The 16,710-nt window shown below is 42.5% G+C and overlaps 1 protein-coding gene across 1 annotated transcript in view; it reads left to right on the top strand.

The window, feature by feature from the left end:
• Positions 1–12,872: 12,872 nt before the first annotated feature.
• Positions 12,873–16,710, top strand: part of Lyplal1 (lysophospholipase like 1) — a 23,703-nt gene continuing 19,865 nt past the window's right edge. The window contains exons 1-2 of the mRNA XM_021199045.1: positions 12,873–13,022; positions 15,804–15,903. Of these exons, the coding sequence (XP_021054704.1) occupies positions 12,929–13,022; positions 15,804–15,903 (194 nt within the window). The 5' untranslated portion in view covers positions 12,873–12,928. The remainder of the gene's footprint in view (positions 13,023–15,803; positions 15,904–16,710) is intronic.

Raw genomic sequence — 16,710 nt, 5'->3', positions numbered from 1 at the left:
TGTCCCTTCCACACGGTGACTGATCTTTCTCTAATTATCTAAATATTGGCACCCAAGTACAGGGCTTGAGCCTTCCAAGGAACATTGAGTTCAGCTTCTCAACACTCAAATAACTATGCTAAGAACACTCCTTAACTGACCTGAAGTTGTACATTCGGTACTCGCTGTTTGACTTGGCTGCTATGGTTCATAGCTGATGGCCACTCAACACATTCAGTCCCTCAGCACCCAGTCACCTTACCTCTAGGACAAGTGGACAATCTCTAAGCCACACATGCTTAATAAATCCAAGAGAACAATCCCATTATCATAGAAAGATCTCACCAGTTAATCAGGGAGGGGATTGCTTTATTCTTGGGCTTGGGATAAAATGAGACAGAGCCAGAATAAGGAAAAGAGGCAGAGAGGTACCATTTTTTTTTTTTTTTTGGCTAGGCACATTGGTTTGCCATAGAGAAACACCAAGCTTCAGGAGAAAGAAGGGATGTGCACAGCCCTGATCGCTGAGACCTCATTGTCTGAGAACTTCTAGTACAGCTCGGATTCGGAGGACTCTGGTGTTTATTGCATCAGACCCTTCTCTTATATTACATGGCAATAAGCAAAGTGTTTTCCCTAGAACCTCTAGAACTTGCCCTGTTCCATCCTTTAGTGTTTATTATTCTCACCGTGCTGTTTTTCTTACCACTTACTACCCTGTTGAGGATAAACTCCATAACTTCTGGTCTCTCACCCACAGAACTTAACACCAAGCGTTGGAATAGTGGAGATTATTGATTGAATAAAATTTTCAATGGATTCAAGAAATGCATCACCAAATATTCATTATACCATAGCAATACTTATTACTGAGATGTGTAGTGGAAAATTTGACAGATGTGACCAGCATTTGGGTGGAAGACCATTTGGGTAGTCCAAATCCTGTGAGGATTCCTGTTCCATAGTGGGGATACTTCTAAATGATACTCTAATTGCCAGAGGTTTAAGAATAACAAATTATACTAAGAAACCTCTTTACAGTGGCCCTTGTTAAGTTCCTAGGGGTGTCTTGAGTGTGCAACTGAAGATGACAGTGATGTGAACTGTGTGACACTGTCTCTCTTGTTATCTCTAATTTAATAACATGCATTGCTGGACCACTTTCTCCACAAATACAGATGAAAGTCCTGCACATGGTGGATGCCGCTCAGGAACAAAGTCTATTCTCACTACTATATTTTTAATGTTGCATAAAGTATCCTAGATGCTAAACATAACAATTTTGGTGTCTGTGACAATTTCCAAGTATTAGGCAGATAATACAACTTTTACCCTTTTCTCATCCTGAAGTTTCTTTTTCTTTTCTTGTTTATAGCATTTTTATCCATCACCTCTTCTTTCATACACTTATACAGAGTATTCTGATCATATCCATCCCCGATTATCTTCCTCCATTTCTTCCCAGGACCACTAATCACAGCATCCTCCCAACTTCCCATTCGCCTTGAGTCAGATTGGTGCTGTTCATAGCACATGGGGTTGTGGCGCCATCCATAGGGCCATCTTCTCATGGCCTGATCCCCAATGGTTAGTTACTCTCCCTTAGCTTTCTCTACACTATAACGAATTTTTTTTAAAGAATAGAAGTCCTTTAAGAGTGCATGTTTTTCAATTATAGCTTACCATACAACATAGAACATAATTGGGAAGCAGCCCATTCTACTAAGAGCTTAGCCAACTTGATTTAAGTTTAACCAATCTTCAGGTAATGATAACTAGGTTAGTTATCAGTGGAAATACAGAACAGCTGAGAGACAACAGGAAAGCTACTTGACCTGGTTTCCACACCATCTCTAGAACACTAATGCCAGATCCCAACTTTCCGCTGGAAGGAATGGCTAATGAGCTATGCTTTGACACTTGGGCTATTCACATTTAGAAGATGATAAATATGGGCATTTCTAGTTGTGTTGTGCAAGTGCCAGTGGTGAAGCATTGTCATGGTGATTTTCACCCATTTGAAATCAGGTGCCGTTCATAGCTACACAAGTCCACTGACCCTTAGCAGCAAGAGGTGGGAGAAGAGCATTGCCTCCTCCCTCAAACAATGGCATGGGGGGGGGGTGACTGCTGGGGGTAACCACTGGAAGGTTTGGCCATGGGGGGAGGGGTAGAGGTTAGGGGGCAGGTGTGTAAGGCAGGAGCCTCGGCCATTTCACAATGGGCAATGAAGGGACATCTGTGAGGAAAGGATTTAGTCAACCAGAAGCTAAAAAACTAAACTAAACTAAACCCAGTAATTAAAACCAATAGTGTCCTTGGAAGCAAAGGCCAGAAAAACAGACTACAGTTCTGTCTTCAGATTAAAAAATAACTGACATTACCCTCACAATCTCTGACCATAAAGGACAGCCTATTCAGCCCCAAGAGAGACCACTCATTAAAAGGAGAAAACCTCAGTTTTGTTCTTACTTAAAACACACACACACACACACACACACACACACACGTAAATGTAGAAAATGCTAGTTCTCATCAGATTATTCCCATCCACACATAAAATAAACTCTGGTCATATTCTGCCCCCCTTACCTTCCCTACCCATGTCCCTGATTCCCCTTTTTTCCCTAGTAGCCTCTTTCAATGGTCGTGTCATTTTTTCAGGCTTTCTCTATAAAAGAAAACATATGATACTTGTCTCTCCAGATTTAGTTTATTTCACTTGACAGGATGAACTCTAGCTCTCTCCATTTCCCTAGAAACCACATGATTGAATTCTTCATTGCGTCTCAATATCCCATTGTGTACACAGGCCAAATGTGAACACAGGTAGATGTCTATACTTGGGCACCTATTCTGATGCTACAATTTGGTTGTTGCGGCAAACATGGACATGCAGGTGTGTATATACAAACTTTGATTCCTTTGGGTATATATACTCAGTGGTTGTACAGTTTGATCACATAGTGGTTCTTTATTTAATTTTATTTTGTATATGCCTGTGTGTGCACCTGTGCAGGTATGTGCATGTGTGTGGAGTATATGCCATGACTTGGGTGTGGAGATTAGAGAACGACAGGCAGGAATCAGTTCTCTCCTGCCACCATGCCACTCCTGGAACTAAACTCAGCTCACCAAGTTGGTGGCAAGAACCTTTACCCATGAGCCATTTGGCTAGCCTAATAGTTCTATTGTAAATCACTGAGGCACCTCCATACTGGTTTTCACCGCATTTATGTCATGGAGCTCCTGCCTCCTGGTTATTGGGACAGACAACAGTTAGGCATTTCCTGCCCCGTTCTATTCTTTTCTTTCACTCAGAGCTATCTTTGAAATACCACAGGATATGCACAGAGGACCATAAGGGCAGTATGAGAACACGCCATCATCTGCGAACTCTGTATTAGGGAATCCCCAGAGAGACCCCTGTGACAGATGCTGTCAGAGATGCCAAGAGGTTTGCAGAGAGCAGCTCAGATGGTGACTGTTGGTTGGGTCAGAGACTAGCTGGGTTTTCTCTAACTACTGTTCTCCTCTCTATTCAGAAGTGCACAAGTCTTTCAAATGACATTCCAAGAGACAAACGTGCTTTATCACAAAGCACCGACCAAAGCAATCAAAGACAAGTCTGTGTTTGCATCCAGGGCCAACCTGAAAGCCTTGCCCTGGGTGGACAGAATCACCATGGGATTTCATTGCAGGACATATCAACATCCTCTGCATGTTTGCTTGATGATGATGAACATAGTTATTGACCCTTTGATTTTTTTCAGTGGCCCAGTGACTTAAAGGCAATGATGAGACCCAAGTCTGAGAGTGTTAGAGGAGACATGGAATTTACCCACTCCTCTCCTGTAAGCATGTCTGCTCTGAACACCACAAATTGCTGGTAGTTATTACCTCACGTGACCTCCAGATGCTAGCCATGCAACTGGCAGAACCAGTCTCCAACAAGAACAGCAAGACAATTCTTCCCATACATGATCATTTCAATAACCACGCACATTGCTGCTCAACTCCACTTATGTGATGTGAAACTCCCGTGTGAGCCGTGTGGGCAAGGTAGCAAGGAAAGCCAGCTGGAAACCTAAAAAACCTATGGTAACTCTTTATTTTGTATAGAGAATAAATAAATAAATAGTGAAAACTAATTATAATTTCTCCTTTAATTATTTATGTATTTTGTATTTCAAATCCCATGTCTATTACCTAGACAAGTGGATTTCAACATATGGATCATGACACACAGAGACACATACACACAGATACACACAGAGACATACATAGACACATACACACAGACACACATGTATACATATACAGACAGACATAGACAGATTCTCATACACACACACACACACACACACACACACACATGAACAAAGACACAGACACACACAGAGACCAAACAAAAACACACAGAGACATGCACACACAGGCACACAGAGACATGCACACACAGAGACACATACACAGACACACACAGATGCAGACACACACACACACACAGAGTCACACACAGGGAGACAGAGATACATACAGACCCAGAGAGAGACACACATATACATATAGATACAGACACAGACACACACACATACATACTCACACACAACCACACAGATATAAAATAAAAGAAAATAGGAAAAGAGGAAGGATGGGAGGGGAGACGAGAAGGGGAGAGAAGGAAATAAAAGAGGAGACAAAACTGGGAGGAGAGAGAGGAAGGTAGAGGAGAGGATGGGAGGGGTGAGAGAGAGGGAAGAGGATGGAGGGGAGCAGGGAGGAGGGAAAGAGTTATGGAGGAGCTAAGAGAAGGAGAGAGAAGGGGAGAAAGGGGAGAAAAGAGGATGGGAGGGGGAGGGGAGGAGGAGAGGGGAGCATCTCATTTTTCAATGTCATGTCATCACTGATACAAAGTAAAACAAGCAGTTGAGCTTGCTACTTAAGGTTTCTAAAGCTGGTGGTCAGATTTTCTCAAATAATTAATAAAGACACTATATTGGGTAAAAGTTAATTTGGTCATATATATATTTGGTTATATATCGAGTGGTGCATTTCTTATTTTTTTACATTTTATCTTGAAGCAGCTATAAGGATCAGAGCTGGGTGGGGCTCTGTGAGTTCAGGATCAGCCTGGTCTACAGAGCAAGTTTCAAGCCAGCCAGGGAAGCAAGGCTGCAGACACAACAGGGAAGATCAGCAGTGCCCTGTTCCTAAAGAGCTTTTGGAAAACTGGCATCCGTTCCTGGCAGCAGAGGCACTACAAAGGTGTATCTTAAAAATGTGATCCTGTACAGATCTTTTCATAAAAAGTGGGCACTAGCAATAGCAAGACAAAAAAGCTCCTACTATGTGTAGGAAAGTTACAAAAGTGCATGAATAAAATTCACATTATATCATAGCTTGTAAGTCTTGAAAAGTTAGACATAGGAGGCACTGTTACATTTTCTGAAAAGAAGGCTTTCCCACGAGAGGGACCTCATAGCCTCTCTGCTCTGTGCTTGAACTTGTGAGGCCCTGTGTGTTCTATGAATTTTACTACTTCCAATACCTGAGAGAAGGATTCACACAGCATAAACTGTACTCTAGTGAATAAGTTTATAAATATGTCCTCATGAGAGAATGTGACAAGACTTACTTCCTTTTTAAAAGCTAAATAACATCTCACTCTTATTCTTGTTTATCCATCTGTGGACTTTTGGCTTCCTTCCAGCCTTTGGTTACAATGTATATAAATATGAATGTATATATATTTCTCAAAGACACCCCTTTGATTCTTTTAGACATGTAGCCTTACATTCATTTTTCAATCTACACAAAGACCACTTGCTCTTTCTAAGAATATATTTTATCATATTAATTAATCAATTAATTAGTCTGTGTGGGTACAGATACATGCATACCAGGGGTTACATTTAAGAAGTAAAGGAACACTTGTGGCAGACCTTTGTTTTGGTCACCATGTGGGTTCCAGGAATCAAACATAAATCAGTGGCCTTGACAGCAAGCACCTTTATGCACTTAGCCATTTCACTGGCCCAAGAATGTCTATCTGCTTCAAAAGACTGACATCAAACCATTTCACAAGAAAGCAAATTATTTAAAACATAGTCTGAAAGAGGAACAGTATTGATTGGCCTTCACAATGAGAATCAGCAATAGCTTCCAAAGCTTCTTTATTGCCTGAAGATAGTTATAAGATCATAAATGTACATCCAGGAAATCCATTGTCATATCCTTGCTTATACTCTTGTCAAGGGGTAAACAGTACACACACACACACACACACACACACACACACACACACACACACCTGAAAGTAGTTCATACTAGAATAAAATGAACAGCAGAGATCACTGGCCATCATTCTATAGTCTTCTTTTAAACCTTTAGACGTCACCATGGGAATAATGGACACAGCTGAACACATGAGCTTTTCACAGCTCCCAAATCACTGACTTGGTGAGGCTGTCAAGCCTTGTTCTCTTATTAAGCAGCCGGAGAACTCATCCAGTGAGACCCAGTGGCCTGTCCAATGGCACACAGCTGTCATTCCTGCGAGGGACTAGAAATCTTTATTCCCATTACAGCAGTGCAATATTCATGTGCTTACACAACTAATAAACAAATGCAGCAGAGTGTGGATGTCTGACCTGCACTGACAGTGAAATGTCTTTGTTTTTCTTCCTTTTCTTATATTTAATTTCTGGGATGCTACAGCTTCGGGGATTTATAGGATGAGACTTTCTTCCCTCAAAGGAACAGGCCCTGATTAGTAGTTATTGCTGAGTCTGCTGCTGGATTTGAATGTCCACCAAGAGCTCTCATTAAAGATGAAATAATAATCCAAGACCATGTAAGGCTTTACAATGGATGGAGAGGTTGCTGGGAATGAAGGTAAACTAAGAGGAGTAACTCAGGAATCTAGAAGCATTCATTAGGAAGTGACCAAATAGGAGAACCTCTTTGCTAAGGCAGATAAGAACCATGAGGTAAGGTGAAGAGTAAGAAGTGGGTGCCCAGGTTAATACAGTGATTGAGCTGGGGGCACTGACTAGGAAACTTCTACTGTCCTCTGTTGCAGGATATTTTATCACACTGTGAACCTCAAGATTGTGTTAGTTACTGAAAAAACAAAACAAAACTCTTTTTAGTTGCGGTGTGGCTCAGTCCTTAGCACATACCTTTAACCTCACTGGATGGAATCCAGACACAACCTTAGTATACACCTTTATTCCCAAACAATGAATGTAAATTTAGTTGGTAGAAGGAAGCACCCATGTTTGAAGGTAGTGTCTAAATGAGTGGTAGACAAAGTGATGAATCAGTGAAAGATTTGACAGAATAGGATATGCCCCATTCTCACAAGAAGAGAGAGGAAAAGGAAGCTACTTAGAAAGCAGTGCAGGTAGAGAGAAGAGGAAGAGAGAAAGAGAGAAGCCAGAGCTCAGAAGGTACTAGAAGGGGTGAGCATATTCAGCAGTAAGTCTCAGAAGCAGAAAACCTTCTTTGCCTAAATTAGATTGTATGGAGGCTAGAAACTTTCAGGACATGGTCTAAGTTTACAGATGGACACAGTAAGACTCTGAGACAACAATTAATACGGGAGAATAAAAGTTCCATTTGCAATCCTCCCCAAGAATCTGGGCATTGCTTCACCATTAATCACTCTAACTGTTATTAACCAATTATGACAACCCCGCAACACTCCAAGGCTTTATTTGAACAACTTCTCTCTCTCTTTTACCAAAGCTTTCCAGCCCAGTATATGATGCCCCCGGTGATTGAAAGAGAAAGGGAGCTTGCACATCCAAAGAGTGCCATGGTGGTGAGGAAGGGAAACCCATACCCCTGCATGTAGAAGGCCTAAACTCTAACCTTAACCCCCCTAGAATGAAGGCAAAGATGAAAGGTTCCATCTCAGTTCAAAGTGGTTTAGTATTTGATAAAGATTGGGAGCTTCAAGGTTTTCCTTCATAAATGGATAAAGGGAATTTGCTCTGCCACTTTATAAAACGTATTAAGTCATCTCTGTCTGGGGCTTACTGACAAATGTGCGTTTATTATGTATATTTGTGTTTTTTTTCAAAATGCAGTCGTAGATAAATAGCAACCAAGTTAGCAAGGTGGCTGAGCTGGTTAAGGCACTCACTGTATAAGCCTGGTAGTGACTCACTTGGAACCCACTTGCAAGTGGAAGGAGGGAACTTATTCTACAAAGCTGTCCTCTGACCTCCACATGTGTACTGTGCCACACACACCAGCATGTTATTCACATACATGCACCCAGTAGCAAGAATAAGTAAAAATTAATAATTAAGTAATTAAAAATTCCAGCCAACAAAGACAAATTCAGGGTCATAAACGAGAAAAGGCGTGATTGGTTGGATTTCATGTAACTGCCATCATCTCAAACATCAGGTGCTGCACTCCATAGGCAGGACCTTCACATGTTCTGTAAAGATAACACATTCACCTCAAAGAATTCCTAAACACAGCATAGGAAATTAAACCCTGACCTGGTATCTCCCATCACACCCAGGGGGAGCTCCTGGGAGTCATGGAGATCTGCTGCCTGTGCCTCCCCAATACTGGGATTAAAGGCAAGTGCCACCATACCTAGCTTAACCTTGTATGTTTTTATACCAGTAGACATGAAAAGTTTTAGAAAAAAAATGGAAGAGTATTTTTCTTATTCATTTTCTTTGCTTTAGTTGTGTGCTCTATGCTGGCTGTTTTGGTCTATGGGGAATGTTATCAAACAGAGTGATTAGACAGTCTGGCTCAAAGCTCCGGAGCAGCAACAAAGAAACAAGAAGCTGTAGGAAGAGGGAAAGAATGTAACAGTGAAAATCCTCCTTGAATATTCCCACACCAATGCAACAGAGCAAAAGGTCTGTCTGAAAAGGGGCAGCCAGACAGCCTGCAACCTAATTACATTTCAAAGTAGGACAGGAGCCGAAAGAAACACAGCCCCAACAGTGTGCCTACCAGATGGCATCTCTAACTCCTGGGATAGAAACCCTTCTGTTTGTTCTGTAACTATAGATGAAAGCAACCATAGCTTTCAAGTCATGGAAAGATGAAGGAGCAGTGATTAGGTTCAGAAGAGTCTGGCCCTGTCTAACACTAATTGTGACTCCAGGAAGGGTCAAGTTCCAGGTGAGAAGCCAAGCCCTAACCTGCAGGTAGGAATTCAGTCCCTCTCACCTTCCTGTTCTGACTGATAGCCGCCCATTTGGAGGAGGAGAACAGGAGGTAACACCAAGACATCTGAGGAGAGCTGTCGTTCTCCTCTGCTCTCTGTGGCTGTGATGAAGGAGTCTGACCAAAGGCAAGGCTGAGAAGCAAGGGCTTGTTTCAGCTTCACTTCCAGGTCATAGTTCATCCTCAAGGATGTCAGGGCAGGAACGCAAGCTGGAATGGAAGCAGAAACCAGGATGGAATGCTGTGTACAGGTCTGCTTCTGGGCTCATGTGTGGCCAGTTTTCTTACACAGCCCATCAGTTAGCATGAATTAGCATCAATTTACAATCAAGATAATCTCCACAGCCAAAGATATCTAAGCAATTCCTCAATTGAGTTTCCCTCTTCCCAGGTGACTAGCTTGTATCAAATTGACCATAAAAACTAAGGAGAACAACTAGGGTATTCCCTTACTTCCATGGTCCTGTGGGAGACTGTGGGTAATGATTAAGAACCTCAGCCCTGGTGTGACACACATGGTAGCCCAGGCTCTACCAATGACTTTGGATTATCTTGAGACAAGTTCCTTACCCAGTGAGCTGAGTTGTCAAGCATCAGTTCAGATGTGGAAATTTATTCATGTTAGAGTTCAGCACCTTGTAAGGACTATGCATACAGGCCTACTTATTAACAGGAATACAGATGATGATGATGATGATGATGATGATGATGATGATGATGATGATGATGATAGCTACTAAATCGTTCTGTTCTTGATTGACTATTTGTCTCAAAGTTACAAGGTAGGTCACAGAAAGGTTCTGCAGGAATGAATGAAGTGTGAGGTGTACAAGACTGCTCTTCTTGCCTGCCAGCTGAGTGTTCTCTAGAAATTTGGAAAGGAGGCCAGGTCTAGAGACAGATGTTCTCTTCCATCCAGCTGTCAGAGCAGAGATGGCCCCATCCTGAGCTCAACATCTTCAGCTTCTCTTTAATCTAGCTAATTAATAGCAATAATGGCACATAGGGCATTCCCACAACAGCACTGGTAGAAAACTGTGATAGCATCAAGTGTATCTTAGCAACCAGGAATTGCTAGTAAGTAGTTTGTTACTCTCTCTCTCTCTCTCTCTCTCTCTCTCTCTCTATATATATATATATATATATATATATATATATATATATATATATTGTAATTGCTTAAATATGGTGGCTAATACCATGTAGTTTAGTCACATGAAATCTCTCAGGGGTTGCTTTGTCCAATTTTGCATAAAAAAGAGCCACTTGCTGGGGCTGCAGTCCTATTATTAAATTTAGTTTATGTTTAATATTTATGCAAGAGATAATTTCATCCTTTCACCTGATCAGACTAGCAGTGAAACAGTACAATAAAATTGTACTATTGTAGCCATTTTTTAAAGGTAAAGTTCATGGCATTAAATAATTCAACAATTCAGGTAACAATCACCAATTTCCAGAAAGTTGTCAATACCTTAAACAGAAGATTTACAGTGATCTGTTCCCCCACTGCTCACCCCCTCCCCCTGCCCTGCAGCAGATGAACCTCACTTGGGTCCTCAATTCACAGGTGAAACTCAGGTTCCGGTTACAGGTGGGCAAGGAGTCGGAGAGGAAGGGGGTGACAGACATGACACAAGGGAGTGTGGATCTGAATGTATTTTGTCTCAAAGCAAGCACTAGTTTTATAAGTGACTTTTACACAAAACAGAGGAATGCATACAAAGGACTGGCTGGAACCAACTGGGATAAAATTCAATGTTAACAACTGGGATCAAAAGCAGCCCCACCTAAGGTCCACTTAATCTTAGAAGTCAGGGGCAAGGGCTTCGTGCCCTTGCCATAGTTCCTATTCTAGTCTATTGTATAGTCCACCTCCCCCCTAGGCCATTGTAAATTCCTGTGTATGGGTGTAACTCAGATATCTATAGTTCTAAGTTTCTACTCTGGTTCCTCCTTAGACCACAACCTTCCTTCTTCCTAGATAATGGTAAATTCCTGCATACAGGAATAGCATGCTCTGAGATTTCTAACTCTATGCAGTAGATAGTAATGCCTGATTTCCTTCACTATCTCTCTTACAAATCTGAATGTCACTGAATAGGCAACATTCTTACTGAATTCAAAGCCCATGGTCTACTCAAGGACTGCCTAGGACTGGTGAGGAATCTAACTTAGCTATATGTCAAAATTCAATCCTTAGAGGCACTTATAATAAAGCAATATTAAGGGAAAGCACACAGATCCATTTACTAACTAAAGCAAGGACATTGGAACACTTGTTATACAGGATGGCACGGTTCCAGGAGACTGTTTCTGTGAACTTTTCACCTCGGGACAGCATCCAGGCTTTTCGGCTTGTCAGATGGGTCACTACTGGAGTGGATGTAGCACTTAGCACTGCCCTTGCTGTTGTAGTCAACCCTGGTAAGGAAAGCCTTCTTTTACTGCCTGTCTGTATGGAGTCAGTTAATTTCTCCTTTTCTATTTGTTTCTCTTAACCAACACAGTGTTTTTCAAAGCTGTTGGTATTGTCTGGACTCCACCCCCATAGTTACCTGGCAGCAGCCAGGTAGTCCCACCCACTATAAAAGGGGCTGCTTGGACCCTTCTCCCTCTCCTGCCTCTCTTGTTCTCTTACTTCTGCTTCTCTCTCCCTTACCTCTTGCCCCATTTCCTTCCCCCCTCTCTCCTTGTGCTCATGGCCGGCCTCTGCTTCTCTACTCTCTCCCTCTCTCTGCCTTTCTCTGCCTCTACTACCCTCTTAACTTCCCTCCCATGCCCTGAATATCCTCTGTTCTATACTATACTGTCCTGTGGCTGGTCTCTCAGGGGGAAGGGATGCCTCCGCATGGGCCCGCCAAGACATCCCCTCCCCCCACACCCTGTCAGAACATATTCTTATAGCTCTTTATCTTTTTTATGATCACAACAAAAGCTAGTCTGTTTTGTACAGGAATGGGAATTCCGTCTTTGTTAGCAGTGACAGTACTTACTGGTACACACATACCATGTATCCTGTCCCATCCACATGGAGATGGCATGGGGGTTGTTTTATTCTTTGTTGACTGTGAATACCACTGCGGATAGTGATGTAGGAGCCTCTATGTGTCTGATTTGTTCTCTTTAGGAAAAGGATGTATCAGAAATTGAAGTTGTGGGTCATTTAATCTCACACTTATTCTCATGTTACTTCCTGCTGCCATCAGCCACGCACAGCCATCTCCAGCTTGTAATCATTTCCACTAATCATTGCCCACAGTTTTGCTAACAGCCATGCCAAAGAATGTGAAGTCCTAGCTCATTAAATTAGATCTATCTGTTAACTATTAAAAAAAGGCAAAGACACACACAAGAAATTATTATATGCTGGGTCACCCTGTGTGCAAAAAGCTACGAACATCTGGTGCAAGCCCCAAAGCAGACGGTTATATAAAATCTGTAAAAATTTAAAGACAGTAATATTCCCCAAACTGGGTGATCCTGAGCTTTAGAACTGCAGTTTAAAACCTGAAGCAAATTCTCAGGACAGAAGTTTATTCTCAGTCATTACAATGGAGGAACCTGACCCATGGAATGCATTCCTCAGCAGAACCCAGGGCCGCTCACTCCGAAGTCAGATTTAGGGGCAGGGCTCCAGGCGCAGCGCATGCGCACACCCATGCCGGTGCAGCTCGCCTGCGCGCGCGGCCCCGTGACGCTAGGGGCGTGGCCGAGCGCCTCGCCGTCTCTCTACTTCGCCATGGCTGCTGCGCCTACCGCTGTGCACCTGCCGCGTTGTGTGGTGTCTCCGACCGGGAGACACAGTGCCTCGCTCATCTTCCTGCATGGCTCAGGTGCATTACAGTCTCGTGGTCTCCGACCCGCTCGCTACAGTAGGGGAAGCACCCTCTTCTCGGTCCCCCAGCGCCCAGGGTCGCCCGAGGTCCTTTTTCTGTATGGCACTCACCTTCACCCTTTTCCTTCCTTCGCTGGGGTCCTTGACTCCTGCACCCACAGCATGGTCTTTCCGGCAGTCCTTACCCAATCCCAAGTTCAGGCGTAGCACCATATCGGTGTAAGTCTCTAGGCACGTGGATTAACCACTGTTTCAGGGTCGACCAGCAGTGATCTGGTATACATACCCCACCACACACCCCTATTGCAGGTCAGAAGCTGTTGTCTGCCTTGCCGGTGTCATAGAGACGTTTTTTGGATCATATTTACACTGTGTAAATGTATGTTTGGCACCGCCAGCGGGTTTTCCCTGCGCCTCCCACCTGTCTTTTTTTAATGATCCACCACCCTGGTTTCCCCTATGCCCTCTTGTAAAATCTCCGAGGTAAGTATAAAGTCCGCATCATTTAGGGAGCACCCTTAGAGGAAAAAAAAAACAAGATTCACCGACTTAATCCTTGCTCACTGTGCTTGGTTGGCCCGGGGTAAGTTCCCAGGAAAGGAAAAAAAAAATTTTTTTTTTTTTTTTTTTTTTTTTTTTAATTTAAGAAATGAGATCCAGCCGGTGTCCTCAAGGGACCTACCTAAATTTAAAAACAAAAACAATTCAATTAATTTGAGTCAGCAGTGGATAGGAGATCACAAGATGGTGTATGAGCTACTGCCAAATGAATAGTAAGGAAAAAAAAATGGGGTTGGATTTTGCGAATGAAGGGCTTGTCAGAGCTTTTCAGGAGTGCTGCATAAGGCCTAAGCCAGTGTAGGCTTAGGGGACTAGAACAGGGGATTGGAGTGTTCCCTCCATTAAAAAAAAAAAAAAAAAAAAAAAGGGATTAGAAATGTTTTCTTGCTGTTGCATAAGTAGTAGTGAAGTTGGATTTGAATCCAAATGTCTGACTTGGAATTAATATTATGGGTGGGAGGGGGAGGGAAACCTTCAACTATGGTGTATCATTTTAGAAATAGAGTAATAAAAGTTGTGTAAAGGGAAAGGCCTGGCACACGACTTACACCTTTATAGCTAGCTGCCTAATACTTAAGGACCCAAGAGAATTCAGTGAAGAGCATCCAAAATTCCCACATAGTAATTCCTTCTCATAATTAATTCAGTGTTTTTAGAAAGAACTAGAATTTGTTCTTTTTCCCCCTCTGGACCACTTTGCTTAGTGCTTCCTATTTTTCTGTTTCAAATTACTGACACTTTTATAACCTATAATATATGTCTGAAAACAGAGTCACCTATTCTGTATGCATTTTACTCATTTGTGTGTGTGTGTGTGTGTATGTGTGTGTGTATTCGCGCATGAGCATGTAAAACTTGCCTTTGTACATTGGAAAAAATTCATCTAATTCTTCCAGATGTTCAGGTGCATTATTCTTACATAATTGGATCTCCATTGCTGTATAAAAAGATCTTTTAGGAGTTGGCCTGTTCTGTTAATTATTATTATTAATTAATAATTGGAACAAGGAGTCACCTGAGAAAAGAGTGTCAGCTGAGAAATCACCCAGTTCAGGTTGGCCTGTGCTATGTCTGTGGTGAATGGTCTCGGTTGTTGATTGATTAGGAGGCTCCCGCCTGCTGAAGCCATTGTTTCTCCTGGGGATATGGTTCTGGGTTGTATAAAACTGGTTGAGCATGAGCCATGGGGACAAGCCAGTATCCGCTGTGCCCTGTTTCCTTCCTCTGCTCCTACTTAAGTTCCTGGCCTCCCTGGGTGAAGATGCCACCAGGTGTATTTGAACCTTTTTCTACTTCCAAACTTCCGAGGGGAAACAGTACCTCTTACGGTGATTGATGTAAATGGCCTTCTCTGTGGCTGCCTTCAGCCTCTCACACTGTCCCTAAACTCCATTTTCTTCACAGGCATCCATCATACTTGTGATTTCCTAAGTGAATGTCTGTGCCCCATACTGACCTTTAAGGCTGATAAAGGCTGTTCCCTGTGTGTGTTGGTGTCTTTCTCCCTTTATAATGGCTTTGTGAAAGGGCTCAGTCAGATCTTGCTGAAGTTACAAGAAACCCCAGGAAGTGGGAGCCTTATCCAGTAGACACTGCCTTCTCCACCTCTCTTCATCCACCCTCCTCTCAGTGACATAGAAGGCACTTAGGTTCTTTCCCTGTCTCCATGCAGGTAAACATACATTAACTCTTACACTAATTTTTTTTGGGTGGGGGGCATGATGTTAGGTTATATAAATATTATCAACACAGTTAAAATCTGATTTCTTCACATTTATATTTGAAGTACAGTGAATGCCTTACCCACTCCTTGAAGACTTGTTGTCACTAAGAAGATTGTATTAGGTCACGCCAGCTACAATGGTGTAAATCACACTGGGATTTTTTTTAAAGGGTGAGATGAGAAATGAATACTGTCAAACAACAGCTTAACAGAATTCTGTTCTAGAAGAAATTATTTTACGTACTACAAACAAGGAAAACTGAAATGCACCACAAGGATGGTTTTCTAACTGATACACATTGCCCCCAGATGTGTAATAATAAAGATTGTGTGCTTAGTCAACTAATTCTGCTATCCAAACAGCTCTTTTTAGCATGTGGGGATTTTTCAGGTTTTCTGTCCCAGCCTTCAAGTGGCCAGAGATGTAGAGTACCTTCAATTGCACTGTGTTGTGAGGATGTTTATCTGATGGTGTGGATTTTGTAATTTTGTCAGGTCACTCGGGCCAAGGACAGAGAGAGTGGATCAAGCAGGTGCTAAACCGAGACCTAACATTCCAGCACATAAAGATTATTTATCCAACGGCTCCCTCCAGGTATGCAATGCTCAATTTCACCTTTAAGTATAACTCCATGGAATAAAATATTATCTATGTGCCAACTAGATGTTTTTAACTTTAACTCTGTACTTGAGATTTTAAGTTAGGGTCCTTACCTCCCACCTGTAAAAAACACATGCTTTACTTGGAAATTGGAGTCTGTGGCCAAGCTTCCCCAGGTGGCCAGCCACTCCTCTCTGGGAATAACTCAGCTGTTCTGAGCAGCCCTGCCCCAGCCCACAGCCTGCTTCCAGTGAGTCTCATCTTTCACCCCTCTCCACCTTACACACCCCGAAAGCAAACTTAATAACTTCAGCCAAGATAGTCATTCTGACCTGGGTTCATAGTCCCTGGAAAAGAATTTTATAACATTCTTCTTTCCAAATTTCAAAGGATGTTAAGTACTCTTAGGTTCTTGGACTCAGTAAACTAGGATAGACATGAGGTGTGGAAACCTGTAGGTGCAGTTAGTGGAATTCATAATGATAGGAGTGAAGTAGTTTTGAGGCCATGAACTGCTTTTTATAAATATTAAATAAGCATCTACATAGTCATTTTCAAATTTATTTTTTGCATAAACAAATATTGTCTTTTGTTGTGCAACCAAGTCTGATTTCTCATGATTTAGTCTTAGTTGTCTTTTTCTCCCTTCCCTTCCCTTCCCTTCCCTTCCCTTCCCTTCCCTTCCCTTCCCTTCCCTTCCCTTCCCTCACATCCCAAATGCTGCCCCCTCCCAGTCCTCCCCTTACAAGGTCTGTTCCCATCCCCTCTCCCCTTCTCCTCTGAGAGGGTGGGGCCCCCCCT

Source organism: Mus pahari, chromosome 5 (genome assembly GCF_900095145.1).
Source record: "Mus pahari chromosome 5, PAHARI_EIJ_v1.1, whole genome shotgun sequence".
Taxonomy (NCBI): domain Eukaryota; kingdom Metazoa; phylum Chordata; class Mammalia; order Rodentia; family Muridae; genus Mus; species Mus pahari.
This window is presented reverse-complemented; position numbering and strand designations above follow the sequence as displayed.